Source organism: Boleophthalmus pectinirostris, unplaced genomic scaffold (genome assembly GCF_026225935.1).
Source record: "Boleophthalmus pectinirostris isolate CB_2022bp ecotype Guang Dong unplaced genomic scaffold, ASM2622593v1 HiC_scaffold_5, whole genome shotgun sequence".
Taxonomy (NCBI): Eukaryota; Metazoa; Chordata; class Actinopteri; order Gobiiformes; family Gobiidae; genus Boleophthalmus; species Boleophthalmus pectinirostris.
The window spans coordinates 22,804,519-22,820,566 of record NW_026571404.1 but is presented as its reverse complement, the minus strand read 5'-3'; the positions used below and the strand labels follow the sequence as shown (position 1 = coordinate 22,820,566).

Genomic DNA, 16,048 nt, shown 5'->3' with positions numbered 1-16,048 from the left:
TGAGCTTTAAGCCATGTTTTGATGCTGTTACTTCATCAAAAAGTTGTGTTTGGTTTCATTTACACATACTTGAGTATATCTCTAAAGCTCAAAATGCTCTATTCCACCTTGTGATGTCATGAAGCGGTAGTTTTCATGCTACCTTTTACTTATTAGTAGACATTGGCCATTCCAGGTCAGAAATAATCAAAATGATTCTAGTGAAGATGTATGGAGGTTAAAAACACCGTAGAGCAGTTCCTGTATTACCACATGACATCACAAGGTGGAACAGAGTGGTTTTATTTAAGAATTCATCCTGAATATGCAGGGTTTGTGTGGTAAACATGTATGAATGAAACAAAACTCAACTCCAAGTATGTTTGTGATGAGGAAACAACATTATAACATAGATCAGAGAATAACTTAATATATGCCCTTTAAATTGTACATTGTACTTTGTAAATTGTAATTTTCCTGCAACAGAGAAAACTGAGATTAACATAAAGTGTTAAAGGACATTTTGCATAGAACTGCTATTTAAAATGATTTTAAGCAGTGGCATAAATTCTGCAAATTATCAGGTTGTGTTTTGTGATCATTTGAAATGAGTAATGATTTAAAAAAAAAGATTGAGCATACAGTAAGTCAAGTACTCATGTAATGGGCTACATTTAGATACAACTTCCCTAAAATACATTTTGTTAATTAATAAATACATATCTACATTTTGTCAGTTTCCTGCATCAGTCCAGCCATTACAAAATACATTTTTTCTGGAATAATCTCCCAGTTTGTCATAACCTTCCATCATACTTAGACTGCCATACCATTTATTGATTAAAGATTTAATCCCATTTGTGCACCCATCAGCCTCTAGTCCACCCCTGTTCTCACCCCTGCCCCATTATACTCTCCATGCGTCCAGGTTAATGTATTAACTGAGGTCTTTCTCGCTCTGTCTTGCTGACCAGTGTGATTCTGAGCCCTATCTGGACTGTGTCGAGGAGCACTACTATACCGCAAGACCTAATCTGGTAGTACTTTTCACTCCGTCCCTATCTCTGCCTCTGCGTCTATCCACTTAAAATAGCCTCTTTCTTATCACGTCACCTTTTCCGTAAGGTTCTGTTACTCTTGTCTTTTTGCTGTCTGGGCCCCTGTTTCTTGTTCATTTTGCAGAACTGGCTGTTTAGTATTCTGTTCATTTTTAAACCTTTTCTAGCTTTAGCTTTTGCATCACTAACTTTCAGATGTCACGATGTCAACTGTCAAGACTTTGCGGTATTGCTTTTACTGGCACACATTCGCAGGGGGAGTTTGGCGAGGTCATAGTTACACATTTTACACACTTTAGGGGTCCTGGTTTGATTTCTACTCCAGTGCTTCTTTGTAGATCTCTTTCCATCTATTTGTTCTAAACCTACATTTTCCAAACTTTTATGCCTAGCAGAATTATGTACTTTTGACGTTTTGTCAAATATGTTGTGTCTTATATGCTTGTTTATGTCTGCATGCTTGCTGTATTGTTTTTCATAAAGTGTACAGTACTGCAGTTTGGTCCATATATTAAAACACAATTGTTAGAAATTTGTGTTTAATTATATAATTGACATGATTTTGACTTTCAATCATTAGCATCTGTTGACTATGCACAGTACCCCAACCAGGCATAACATAATGACCTAGTAAATAGCCCTGCAGACAACAAATGCTAGCAATAACTTGTTGAGCATGTTAAATCATAGCTGGATTGGATGACAGATCAATTTAATTCCCCACCAGAATCTATGTAACTGCTTCTGGTCATTTTGGTCTTAAAAATTTTCATATTAGCCCACTCTACATGAGCTATATTCCTATTCCTAATATGGAACTTGGCTTCAAAATTGACCCTATAACTTTTGGCCTCAGTGAACGTCATTTGACTGGAACCAACACACTCTCTAACTATGGTCATGATGTTATCTCTGATCTATGGTGACACTATGTTAAAGGGGTAATATAATAACATTATAATTATATCACAATCAGTTGAGTATATTTATACTATCACTATGACCTTATGGAATATTCATTTATTTAGAGCACCTCTGCATTGTCAAGATGGCCCAAAATCCTTTCGATGAATATGGTGTTTCCTAGGTATTAAAATTGCCTTTTTTTGCAGGAATTGCAGTTGGAGTATGGACACGATTCACCAAGTCTATTGGGAGGAAACAATAAGTAAGTCATAATTAAAGTGCAATTCTTTTGCTATGATTACATGATAAAGGATAGTAAAAGTAGTAAGATATTCTGTATTCACTTTTTACTTGATCCCTTGAACATTTTTGTCCAACAGGAGTCTGCTGAAGTCTGTAGAGGAGGAGCTGCTGCAGAGGTATGTATGCTCATCCTACTTCCTGGTTCACACAGGTCTTCTTGATTTGCTGGTGTTTAAACTAAGCCCACCTATCAATCAATTAACGGCAAGACTAATCAGAACAATTACATGCAACTAACGGCAGGGCTGTGCTCAGGGCTGTGGGTGAGGGGGGCTCTTCCTTCTCTTCTTCTTCTCCTCTGCTGCTGCTGCTTTTGGCTTTGGGATCCGGTGGTGCTTTTGCAGGAGCTTTGCAGGGCATGGCTTACACACATACTCAACAAATGCTCGCTCACTCTGACCGGTGCAGCAGTGGATAATCTTACCAAACGCTTCGCCCCAAAGACTGTGATTATCACCTCTTAAGCTCCTCTGTTTTACTTCAGGCAAAAGAAAATGTGAGATGAAAGGGAATATGAATACCCCCATTGAGCTATGTGATTTCCTGGGTTATTTTTGGAAAACATACTGTCCATTTTGGGGGGAAGAGTAGTCTTTGTTTTTCAATACAATTCATTTTATTATTATACATATATATATTGTGTCAGACATTATTTTTCCTGTATGATACAGTTTGAGTTGGGATTCTACATTGTGTGATTTAGATGAGTTTTGATGTATTTGGGCAAATTTGAGGAACCCATAAACATATTTTCTTCTAGTTTATTACCATACACAATGTGTCTCTTCTAACACAGAGGATACCATTGTGCTATGATTCTGCAATACCGTAGGATGAAATGAGTCTTCAGACAATGACATTTCATCTAGTTGTGGGCCTAGGCCAGACCTGTACTTCTTAGGTATTCCTCGGATTGCAATTATCCAATTGCAAAGTAACTAGTGTTTAAACAGGAAGTAGTTACTTGACAGCTGCTGTTAATCCTTTGAGACTGTATTTGTTTATATGTGATAAGATCAGGGTTTAGTGTTGGCTTCACTCAGATCTTCCTCTCCCTCCCCCCATCTCCCTCCCTCTTCTCTGCATTCTCTGGCCTTGCTCTTCCCCCTTGTCCTCTGGTCCCCTCATCCCGGCCACATTCACCTCTCGACCCCGTTTATCCCCTTCCCCCCTCCTGCCCCTGTCTCCACCTCCGCTCCCAGGGGCCATGTGGCACACTTAGGGGATGATGAGGATGAGGATGGTGCTGATGATGAAACTCACACTCAGTAAGTTGTCTCCCAGTCGTAGTCCTAGACGCCGGCCTCACTTCACTGTCCCACTCGCTCTCATCCTCCCCCGCTCTATTATAACTTACTGTATGTTGGGAGGATGTGGAGGGGGACAAATGAAGAAGGCTCTCTGTCTCTTTGCCACAGTTTCATCCACGCATCTATAAGCAGCACACCCCACCATCGCGCCTCAAAGACACCTGCATTTGTGTGTGTGCTCCCATGCTCTCACCTGTTTTTTGTATACTTCTCATTAACTAACAATAACCCTAACCTGAAAACCCACCCAGACTCACACATTACTTCAATTAATGTGTACCTCTAAATATAAATGTGGAAGGATGGTCAGTATTTGCATAAAATATTTTACAGATTTAAAAATATGCAATACCAATATGGCTTAATTTTGTTGTACTCTGGGTTTGGTTTCAGTCCATAGACGACCTCGACATCTCATTTGCTGTAGTTTTGCTTTGCCATCTGCGTACTGCTTTGTGTCTGTATGGTGGTGTGTGCGCCTTCTGTCTTGTCTTGCCTTTTATAAAACTATGTATCTGGAAATCTGCCTTGGCCCCTCACTGTGCAAAAACAAATGTCTTTTGAAGAGCAGAGCATTGCTGCTGCTTGTTATTTCCCATTTTAAAGTTTAATCCTCATAGAATATACAAATTGTTCTATTGTATGCTTTCTTAATGGCGGAATTTGCACTTTCCATCTGATGTATTATCATATAGTGACAGATCAAATTTCCCGCTGAAACCCATGCTTCTTTAAACCACATCACATTATTTTTCCATCTATTTCGTATCTCAGTAACAACTAGCAGAGATTAAAAGACTGTGCTAGTTTTTACTGTCTTCTGTTGTATCAGTGAGCGATACAATTTGTATCAGTGTCACTCCAATTAGCTTACACTGCTAGTTTCTCTGTAGTGATTAACAAGTTACTGTATGTATATGTACAGTGGCAAGGTGTCTGTGGCAAAGTTAATTATGCAGATCATGTCAAGTGTTGCTTTATTGGCTATTTGTGTGATCTTATTTCTAATCGAATCTAATCTTTAACTAACTTTACATACCATGGTTAGTGTATACAATATAATGTAATACATGGCACACTATTCTTTGTCACTCTAGTCATCTGTACATATACTTGTAAAGATGATTTTAATCCATTTCATTTTATTTATATATTTTTATCATTTTGTGACTAATGGTCCCTTTTAAGACTAATACAAATTCATATTTTGTTTGTATTAGACGTGATTGATGACAAGATTGATGTGGTTTTACTAATTTTCATTTTTGTTTCATTGCAATCCAGTATAAATGTCTAATGATAAATTTATACATCACAACATTAGTTTTACTATGTTTCTTTTTCAGTAAATCCAGCACTATCATGAGGCCAAAAGTACCCCCTCCACTTCCTCCTAAGGTAAGCTATAATTTTCATTCAACTTAGATGTATCAAAAAAAAAAAAGTGAAGATGCTCTATGTGTCTTTTCTTATTGGGGGTGTGCTACCTGCTTGTCTCCAGGGAGGTGCTAAGGCTTTGGCTGGAATGTTCGAATATGTCGTTAAACATATCCATCATGCATTTAGCCAATTATAGGTTTTGCATTCTTACTATGAGCAGCATTGCCTCTCCACAAATCTGACCTGTAACTTGGCCTGGAGTCATCACTTGCTTATCTCCGTGGTGTTTAATAGTTAATGATATGTTTAATGCCATGATGCAGTAGAACAATTCAGACCAAAGTTGACTGCACCAGAAAAGATACATAATGCAACTTTTAATATCAAATGCTTTTTGTTTTTGAAAGTTTTTGTTAGGACAGCAAACAATGCAAATATTGAAGATTTACAGAGAAAAAAGTATTGATCCAGTATATTTTTTTTTAGCCCAAGTCCATCTCCACTTCCACACCACCACCACAACCGAAACTGAAACCAGACGACAGCCAATCACACAGCGAGGACGATGGGGGCGGGACAATCAAGCGTTGCCCCATCCCGGAGACTCCAAGCCCAGCCAAACCCTCGAATGTACCCCCACGACCCCCGCCCCCAAAGCTGCCACCCCACCGGCGCAGTAGCCTAGGTAACGAGAGCACGACCCGCTCGGAAGTGGAAAACTCTGCCCCAGAGGATGATGGGAGCTTTAGGCATTTCTGGGAATGGCTTCACACGCCTCACACAGAGGAGGAGCTAGAGGAGGCTTGGGAGGTGCTGAAGGAGGTCAAAGAGGAGCAGGAGAAAGAAAAGGAAAAAGCCAGTAAGAGAAACTGATTAGTTGATCAGTAGTCTCCGCTGACCCTGTCCTCCCCTCCGATTGGTCGTCTGCTCTCCCATTAGTTGGTCCTCGTAGTCTGAGTATTTGTGCCATTAACATTAACAGCAAAAACCTTGTATTTGTGTTTCAAGTTCCTCCCCTCCATCAGCTCCTGCTCAATATGATTTTGTCATTTTGAGGTAGCGCTTTTGAAAATGTGATGTTCTTAACCCAATCAGCAAAACATGGTCAGTGACCTTAGAATTTTTACCCCTTGAAGTAATAGGAACTACTATGTACATTAACTAGAGTGAACCATAAAAGATATTTTTAACATACTATTTAGTTATTTCTATTCTGAAGATTGCAATGATTTAATATTTTACCACGAAGTATCCATTGCAGGATATGATCAAACTTGGATTTTTACCGGTTTTATGTAGTTATGTAGTTTCTTTTGCAAATAAGTTTTTATATACACAGGCCTAATGTTTGTTTATACATGCACCAATTGTCAGCTGCACAAACATTTAAAACTGAGTTTTTGCATGTTATTTTGAGAAATTCACACTGTGAAATACTCACTCAGATTTGATTTTCTTCTTCAGCTTTTATCCTATCTAACCACCCTCCCTCGGCTCACAGCAGTCACTGTTTGCTTATGTTTGCCTCCCATTTGTGTCTGTAGCCCTGTTAAAGTGTACTTACCAAACCCCAGCCTGTGTGTAGAAGTCTGTTATTTATTGTTCTTTTTCTCTCACCGGCCCCTAAACACACAGGTGCAAATGTAGCATGCGCTTTTTTCCCCATCGACACTTGATTCACGAACTCAGTGAGGTGTGCCTTTTGTTGTTACAGGTAATGGTTTGAGTGCTGCACACAATGGGGAGAGGGACAGTCCTGCAGAGAGGCAGTCCACAATGCCCCCTAGTGTCCCAGTACGGAAAGACAAGAAGGATGTCCCGGTAAGAATCCTAACTTGAATGGAATGCACCAATACCACTTTGAGTACATCCATTTGAGTATAGTTAACCTTGCTTTTATTCCAAATGAATTAATATATTAATTCTACCTCTACCTGGTTGTGTCAATATTTTAGCATCACTGTTCCCATCCTTCATCTTTATCTTAGGGACAGAGGATTTACCTATCATCCTTCTAATTCACTGTAACAATTTGTTATTTTTTCATAGATGCCTGTCAGCAATGGCCTTCCACCTACACCTAAAGTCCATGTAAGTTTTAAGCCAATTACTTGCACAGTTGTTTCATTACTAAATTTGACACTTTATTTATTAATATGTACTAGCCTTTCTATGGAGCTTTAAAGTCTATTTATTTAAAAATAAATAAAGAAAAGTGTATTAAAATGTCAAAATATAATCGTATGCCCTATTAACAATGATATATTTTTCAGATGGGTGCCTGTTTCTCCAAGGTGTTTAATGGATGTCCCTTAAAAGTCCATTGTGCCACTTCTTGGATTAACCCAGACACAAGAGGTAAGAATTGTTTTTCTGTTTTAAAGATAGAATTGAGTCTGTCATCTGTAATAATAGTTATGGGGGTGTGTTTCAGACCAGTATTTAATATTTGGTGCGGAGGAGGGCATCTACACATTAAACCTTAATGAGCTGCACGAGACTACCATGGAACAGGTATGACATAATGCCTTAACATGATACAATCTTATATTATTAATGCATTGTTTTGAATACATTTACAGCTCTTCCCTCGCCGGTGTACCTGGTTGTATGTCATGAACAACTGTCTTCTGTCTATATCTGGTAAATGCTACAGCCTCTCTAAATCTTCAGGACAGTTGTTATCAGTAAAACATATATTACTATTATTTATCTACTGTGTGTTTAATTTATATGTGCGGTACTTATGAGTAAACTGAACTTTTGAGAAATGTATACAATTTAAATGTCTTATCTTTTTTGTTCTGTTTTGTTCTTTTTCAGGAAAAGCCTCTCAGTTATACTCGCATAACCTAAGTGGTCTATTTGAACAGGCCAGACAGTTACAGAAGTTACCTGTAGCCATTCCTACACACAAGTTGCCTGATAAGATGATTCCCAGGTATAAATGATTCTGTATTATTTCTACCAGTTCCATTATTTTTATGAAAAGAAATATTACAGTACCGTTCAAAAGTTTGGGGTCACCCACACAATTTTGTGTTTTCCATGAAAAGTCACACTTATTTACCACCATGACTTGTAAAATTAATAGAACATATAGTCAAAACATTGACAAGGTTAGAAATAAATAGTATATTTGAAACAATATTTTTTTCCTTCAAACTTTGCTTTTGTCAAAGAATTCTCCATTTGCAGCAATTACAGCATAGCAGACCTTTGGTATTCTAGCTATTAATTTGTTGAGGTAATCTGGAGAAATTTCACCTCACGCTTCTAGAACACCATCCCACATGTTGGATTACCTGGATGGGCACTTCTTGCATACCATACGGTCAAGCTGTTCCCGCAACAGCTCAGTGGGGTTTAGATCTGGTGACTGCGACTAAATAGTTCTTGCACAATTATGGAGGTGTGTTTTGGTCATTGTCCGGTTGTAGGATGAAATTGGCTCCAATCAAGCACTGTCCACAGGGTATGGCATGGCATTGCAAAATGGAGTGATAGCCTTCCTTATTCAAAATCCCTATTACCCTGATCAAATCTTCCACCTTACCAGTACCAAAGCAACCCCAGACCATCACTCTTTCCCCACCATTCTTGACAGATGGAGTCAGGCACTCTTCCAGCATCTTTTCAGCTGTTCTGTGTCTCACAAATTCTTCTGTGTGATCCAAACACCTCAAACTTCAATTTGTCCATCCATAACACTTTTTTCCAATCTCCCTCTGTCCAATGTCTGTTCTTTTGCCCATATTAATCTTTTATTGGCCAGTCTCAGATATGGCTTTTTCTTTGCCACTCTGCCCTGAAGGCCAGCATCCCTGAGTTGCCTCTTCACTGTAGATGTTGACACTGGCATTTTGCAGGTACTATTTAATGAAACTGCCAGTTGAAGACCTGTGAAGCGTCTATTTCTCAAACTACAGACTCTAATGTACTTATCTTCTTGCTTAGTTGTGCAGCAGGGCCTCCCACTTCTCTTTCTACTCTGGTTAGAGCCTGTTTGTGCTGTTCTATGAATTGAATAGTACACACCGTTGTAGGAAATCTTCAGTTTCTTGGCAGTTTCTCGCATGGAATAGCCTTCATTTTTAAGAACAAGAATAGACTGTCAAGTTTCACATGAAAGTTCTCTTTTTCTGGCCATTTTTGAGCATTTAATTGACCCCACAAATGTGATGCTCAAGATACTCAACCTGCTCAAAGGAAGGTCAGTTTTATAGCTTTTCTAACCAGCTAAACTGTTTTCAGCTGTACTAACATGATTGCACAAGGGTTTTCTAATCATCCATTAGCCTTCTGACACAATGCGCAAACATGTTGTACCATTAGAACACTGGAGTGATAGTTGCTGGAAATGGGCCTCTATACACCTATGTAGATATTGCACCAAAACCCAGACATTTGCTGCTAGAACAGTCATTTACCACATTAGCAATGTATAGAGTGTATTTCTGATTAGTTTAAAGTTATCTTTATTGAAAAAAACAGTGCTTTCAAAAATAAGGAAATTTCCAAGTGACCCCAAACCTTGAACGGTAGTGTATACTGCACTTAATGTAAGCATTTGGATAACCTGAGTATTTTTCTACTACAGGAAGTTCGCTGTGTCCAATAAAATTCCAGATACAAAAGGGTGCCAAAAGTGTTGCGTAGGTGAGTGGTACCAGAATACATTATTATTGTATAAATTGTGTTATGCACGTAAATTATCATTCAAATCACTTAATATTTTATTTTTGCTCCTTTCTGCAGTGCGAAATCCATACACAGGTCATAAATACCTCTGTGGAGCCTTCCAGTCCAGTGTCATGCTGTTGGAGTGGGTGGAGTCCATGCAGAGGTTCATGCTCATTAAGGTCAGTTACTGTGTTTTGGGCATTCTTGAATACCTTAAAGTGCCTATGGCAGGTTACACTACTCACACTTAAACACACTTAAGATCATTATATTTAAGATTTTTTTTTTTTTTTTTTTTTGGTTTTAAATTTACTTGGTTTGTCTTCTTGGTTGGAAATCATGACATCACACTTGGGACTTCATAACCGTTACCTAGAAAAATTCCTCTAATGTATACAGAAATTATTATCTGACAGATAAGAAAACACATTTATTTTGTTTATATTAATTTAAAGTATCAGAAAAAATATGTTTTTCTTATTGTGTAAAATGTGCTGAACTTTTGGACCGAATTTTCCCTGGTGTGATACCAACAGTGTGTTTGAACTCTCCACTTCCTGTAACTTTCAACATATTTTTTTCAAATCTTCTTCACAAAATTGCTTCTGGATTTGTGTAAAACTATCATTTATATTCACAATAGTTATAATCCCACCAAATCAAGTCTAAATGAGAGAATCATAAAAATCTGTCATGCGCACTTTAAAGAGGGGGTTTAGCTGAACTCAACTTTAAACTGTTATTTCATAACAAGTTGTTTTAATTTTAATTTTAAAAGGAGTATTAAGTGTAATGTATGTACTACAGAACATAGACTTCCCGTTGCCATGCCCACTGGAGGTGTTTGAGATGCTGGTGGTACCGGAGCACACATACCCTTTGATCTGTGTGGCCGTCACTAAAGGCACAGAGCTCAACCAGGTCGTCAAGTTTGGCACAGTCAACCCCAATGCCACATCCTCCTGGTTCACAGAAACAGGTATGGACAAAGGAGGAAAACAGCATTTATACACATGTTAAATGCAGTGTTAGTAGTAGTAGTTAATTAGTATTCATGTAATTGTTTCAGATACCCCACAGTCTTGTGTAATCCATGTTACTCAGTTAGAAAGGGACACCATTCTCGTCTGCCTTGACAGTGAGTATAAGCATTTATTACCATATTGCCCACTAATGCTTTCATTCATTCATTCTTTTTTTTTTCAAAATTTGTTTATTGATTTATACAGAAATTGTACAAAATTTACTTTACATCACAAATCATAAAACAAATTTAAAAGGCATTCTGCACAATCTCCTTTTACATCAAAATGACAAACACACAAAAAGAAATAAAACACCATACCAACATTCTCCGTCTAAATGATTTTTTTTTAAAAGCTTTCTTTATTTGAAATGTGCATGTTTTGTTTTTTTTCTTCTCCCATGCACATGTTCCTTCATTTATTCCCCAGGATGCATAAAGATTGTCAACCTTCAAGGGCGGTTAAAATCCAGCCGTAAACTCTCGGCGGAGCTGACCTTTAACTTCCAGATTGAGGCAATAGGTAAACACAACAACTTTAACTGAAATATATTTCTTTTATATGCTGTATAGGGATGAGTGCATTTGTTTTACTTTCATCAGTGTATGGATAATTTTTAAGATCATTTTGGATATTTTATCTTCTTGTGCAGTATGTCTACAGGACAGTGTGCTGGCTTTCTGGAGACATGGCATGCAAGGAAGAAGTTTCAAGACCAATGAGGTAAGACCAGAAACTCAAGCACACAGCAATACAAGAGACTAACGTGTGGTTTGAATAGTTGCATTTGATAAATAGTATAAGCAGTTGATTAAAACAGAGCTTAAGCATATTATAACATATTTTAATCGTAATGCTAAAGGTGCACTATGTAACTTTTTGATTGGGCGTCCTTCCCTCGCTTGTTTCTATGGATATGTCATTGTTCTGCGTGAAATGTTCTGTGGTGTAACATTTAACAGCCCTACCGTATATTTATTAAATTACAGATGGTTTTATAGATAAAAATGACCTGTATCTTGGTCTGGTTTGGTCTCCATGAAGATAGAAAGGTTTAATACCATACTGTGAAACATTCCAGACAAAGGAATCTCCATGGAGAAACGTATTTAACGGGCCCTCCACCAAGAAAGTTACACAGTGCAAGATTTCTATTCATGCCTTTTGTCTCTGTTTTGTTTTAGATCACACAGGAGATCTCTGACAGCACACGGATCTTCAGACTTCTGGGATCAGACAGGTATGTGCTCTTGAAACAGTCTTACCAGTACTCACCTCGCAGACAACATTAACTCCTCTTTGTTATCACTGAAGACGTGCTGACAGTAGAGATCCAGATGCTGAGGACAGAGGTGTCTCTGTGCCCAGGTACACTCACTGTTTCCTGGCTGTAGCTGTCCCAAACTCTGCCTCTTTCTTTTGGGACTCTCAAGGTGTAATGAACAGTGGTGTCACCGGCCATGTGGGGGGCAAAAAAAAAAGGGCAGTGGTATAATACTTGTAGTGAAATAATGGGAGTATATACACCAACATTGATCTGATTAAACAAAATGTTGTCTTTTCTTTTAATTTAATAGAATTTACATAGAATGTAATGGTGTGTGCCGTTGCCCAAATTGGCACCTTTTTCATTAAACTCATAAAAACATGTTCATTATGTGTTCTGGCCACTATAGCCTATAGCACTAGTGGTGTTCAGTTTAAAATATATAAGAAGAGGGATGGGACAAGATCTCGTGAGACAAAATTGCCTCTAGACCACAGGTGTCAAACATAAGGCCCCGGGGGCCGGATCCGGCCCTCCAAGACCTTTAATCTGGCCCTCGGCTGAATTTCTACTAAAATATTTTAATCATATTTTCTATTAAAATATTGGTAATTTTCTGTTCCGCTTAGCATCGCAGTGTCTCCCGTGCCTCTGTGCGTGGCCCCTCCCACCAGAGCAGCACAAATGAAGACTTGTCTCTTTCCAAACGCTCTTAAAGGACGATCGTTTTGAGTGTTGACCATGACACCCTCATCAGAAAAATGTCAAAAATGAGAAAAGTGGAGCCGAGTGCTGGATTTTCCAAGAAAAAATGACTTATTCCTATTTGCATTCAAGTTAATGTTAAAACATTGTGTTGAAATAGCATTTTTTTCATAATATTATAATATTTTGCAAAAGAAAGAGCTCATTAATTAAAAAAGATTTCTGTAAGAGATTTTCGTTTCTCTGCACAAATATTTTGAACTTATTGTTATTTTTGGGGTTTATATGCCATGAGTTTTCTGATCCGGCCCCTTTGAGATCAAAGTAGGCTGGATATGGCCCCCGGACCAGAATGAGTTTGACACCCCTGCTCTAGACTGTGCACACAGGAAAATTATTTTGTGAGATTTTTTTCCACATATTTTTGCGTTTGCCTTGGATTAAAACGATTACTGAGTAACACCTCTTGAAAAGCTGTATTTACCAAAAAGCAGTGCTACAATTGCACCAAAACTGTAAAATTAAATGCATAAGACAATTTTGAAGCCAAAACTGTGAACTAAATGGCACAGTTTCATTATTAAAAATTGTAAAATCTCATCTGGTCTCGTTCTCCTAAATTGAATCTCATGACATGTTTCATCTCGTAGAAATTGTCTCGTCCCATTATTTCATATAACTTTTTTTTATTTTTTTTATTTTTTAAAGAAGGAAACCCAAAAGCAAAATTTTTTTAAACATAAATGGTATGAATAAAGGTGCAATATTTGTGCTATGTGGTGTCTATTTTCCCATTATTAAAAAACAGTGTCCAAATGGTTTCAGGGATTGGTTGAACTGTGGATCTTCTTTTGCTTTGTGATGCTTCTCAGATGTGCTCAGTGTTGAGATTTTACAACTAACATTTTAAATCGAAAGAAACACTGTGTTTATTCTACCATTTTAATGATCTGTGTATTACAGGGTGGTGGTGTTGGAGAGCAGACCTACGGACAACCCCACGGCCAACAGTAATCTCTACATCCTGGCCGGCCATGAAAACAGCTACTGAGAAGTACCAACACTTGTACATGGACACTAAAAGCCACATTGCACCCGACCACTAAAACAAAACCTGGGAGCGGGCTGCTGGGGAAAACCTCCTTTAAGCAAACACTACTCAGTATTTAACTGCAAGGCTATCTGCTAATGTAAGTGACTGTGTGGATTTCCAGATATTGGGCTGAGGTGCAACAAACAGTGAGGGTCAGTACAAGCTCATAAAGAAGCTGAATGAACAAAGTGAGCTGAGAATCTGGTGTCCTTCATTTCTGAGTCCATCCTCCCCGGAGGAAGTAAAGAATCAACACTACTTCTACAGCTCCCCCTGCACATGTTACTACTGCTACTAGTGCTAGCTTCACAGACAAGCCATGTTGCACACCTAACCACCCTTTATTGTCTCTCTTTGTTTTGTTTTGTTTTTTTCTTTTTCCTTTTTTTAAACACCTTTTATTTATTGTACCATAAGTAACAACCACAATGGCTTTCTGTTTTTATTGTTTTTATAAAAAAAAGATTTACGCTTCATCACTTCTGCTAGCATCAATGTGCTGTTCCCACACAAGTGCTTGATTGACCTCTATTTAATTGTTGTAAATATAAATGTAGTATTTTTGACAAACACTAAGAGACTGGTCATGTAGACAGTGTGTGTATAACTATCCAACTGTCGACACAAACAGTAAAACGCCGCAGGTGCACAAGACATTTCAGAAGTGGAATACACACTTCCTGGTTATGCCATCATCGGGACTACAGATAACCATTAAAGTCTTTTTGAGTAACTGTCACTGCTAATGCGCTTGATATGGACTGTGTAAAGAAGACTCACCGTGATTGGTTGTTCATTATGCATGTGTCACCATGGTAACCTCCTTTTGTGTGCACCAAAGCAGCGTCAACGTGACACTGAGTGTCATGGCTGCTTGTATTTAAGTTTCTCGTCTCATCAGAATTGTTTTTATGTTAAACTGTATTAATCAGAAAACACCCTTTTAGTTTTGTTTTATGTTCATTGAACCACTGGTGTTAAACATTTTGCACAAGGACAAAGGTATTGATAAACAAATGTGATGTCATTCTAAATATGACCTTGTGTGTGCGCATGTGTGGATGTGTGTGAGCGAGTAGACGGTGTGCACATAACCGTGCATGATGTACAGATTTGATTTCTAACATGATTCTGCTCCTCGGTAGCAATTTAAACAAATGCAAATGGCAGAAGTCAAGACTAAATATTAGGTTCCCTGTCTATGCTTAGCCTGTAGAAGCTATCTAATATTTATTGGGAATATGCACATTAAAATGGTAGGAAAGGTTACTTGTACCATCATGTAAATTTGCAATGCAGATGGCAATTTAGTCTTTTATTGGAACACATTAATCAGTGAGTCTCCTGGTCAAGTGTGAGCCACCATTTCAGAATATTCAACATGTTGTGTTGATGGTTAAAGTGATTATAAATTGCAATTCATAGTTCTTGGTTTAAAGTTATCAGAAGTTCATAAATCAAAACATGCAGATATTTATGTGTTTAGTCTACATGAGGCATTACCAACCATTTATCCCATTTCTAACACTAGAGGTCACTCTATCAAACACTTAATTTATTCTGTGTCCTCAGTAAAGTCATAACAAGCATTCTTCCACTCACAAAACATCTAACTTCCTATTAGTGTAATCTAAATTATGCCGCCCATAGATTTTCAACAAATACACAGTACTTCTGTTTACAGTGGTCAGAACTAGAGATTAAATTAAGCAGACTGTTATGTGTCAATAGTATTTATTGTCTTATATTAAACATTCCTTTTAATTTACATATTCACCAGTGAACGTCTAAAATCCTGTAATGTCAAATATTTACTTTCTAAGTTTTCAGATGTTCCTGGAAAGTTAATTGTGGTTTATCACTAACTCATATGTTTTTATTGACTTTTTTATTGACCTAAGGAATCAATTTAAATATTTTACAGTTTATTGTGCAAAAACATTAAAGAGTTTCTATTTAATTAAAGATGTCTACCAACATAAAACCAGCCATGTTTGGGCTGCATGCTAATATAATTGGACATGTAGGGAGTATGTGCAAAAGTAATTGTAATAATGATTAGTGTGCCCCCTGCTTTTCCCTCACTATGGTCTTCAGTTTTCATAACGCAATGCACACGTAATGAATGTAAATATTGTAAGATAAAATGGGTTTGTTTTACATACTGTATAATTGCCTATATTTTGTTTCAGATGTGTAACAGATTTATGAGACGGCAGGTTAACACATTAAAAAGACAGAAGTGAACTGTGTTGTGTCTTGTATTGCTTTCTTATGCATTATTAAAACAAAAATATAGAAATATCTTAAAAATATATGTCAATGATTCCTTTCAGTAG

General features: G+C 37.6%; 1 protein-coding gene across 1 annotated transcript in view; it reads left to right on the top strand.

Annotated features, from left to right (window-relative positions):
- LOC110156784 (mitogen-activated protein kinase kinase kinase kinase 3) overlaps positions 1-15,956 on the top strand; it is a 33,077-nt gene extending 17,121 nt beyond the window's left edge. The window contains 20 exon segments of the mRNA XM_020921006.2: positions 954-1,016; positions 2,150-2,205; positions 2,324-2,362; positions 3,449-3,514; positions 4,903-4,954; positions 5,423-5,795; positions 6,651-6,757; positions 6,986-7,027; positions 7,210-7,294; positions 7,371-7,450; positions 7,519-7,579; positions 7,760-7,877; positions 9,537-9,595; positions 9,695-9,798; positions 10,427-10,598; positions 10,689-10,757; positions 11,074-11,166; positions 11,297-11,367; positions 11,829-11,884; positions 13,580-15,956. Coding sequence (XP_020776665.2) covers positions 954-1,016; positions 2,150-2,205; positions 2,324-2,362; positions 3,449-3,514; positions 4,903-4,954; positions 5,423-5,795; positions 6,651-6,757; positions 6,986-7,027; positions 7,210-7,294; positions 7,371-7,450; positions 7,519-7,579; positions 7,760-7,877; positions 9,537-9,595; positions 9,695-9,798; positions 10,427-10,598; positions 10,689-10,757; positions 11,074-11,166; positions 11,297-11,367; positions 11,829-11,884; positions 13,580-13,667 — 1,854 coding nt within the window. The 3' untranslated portion in view covers positions 13,668-15,956.
- The last annotated feature ends 92 nt before the right edge of the window (positions 15,957-16,048 follow it).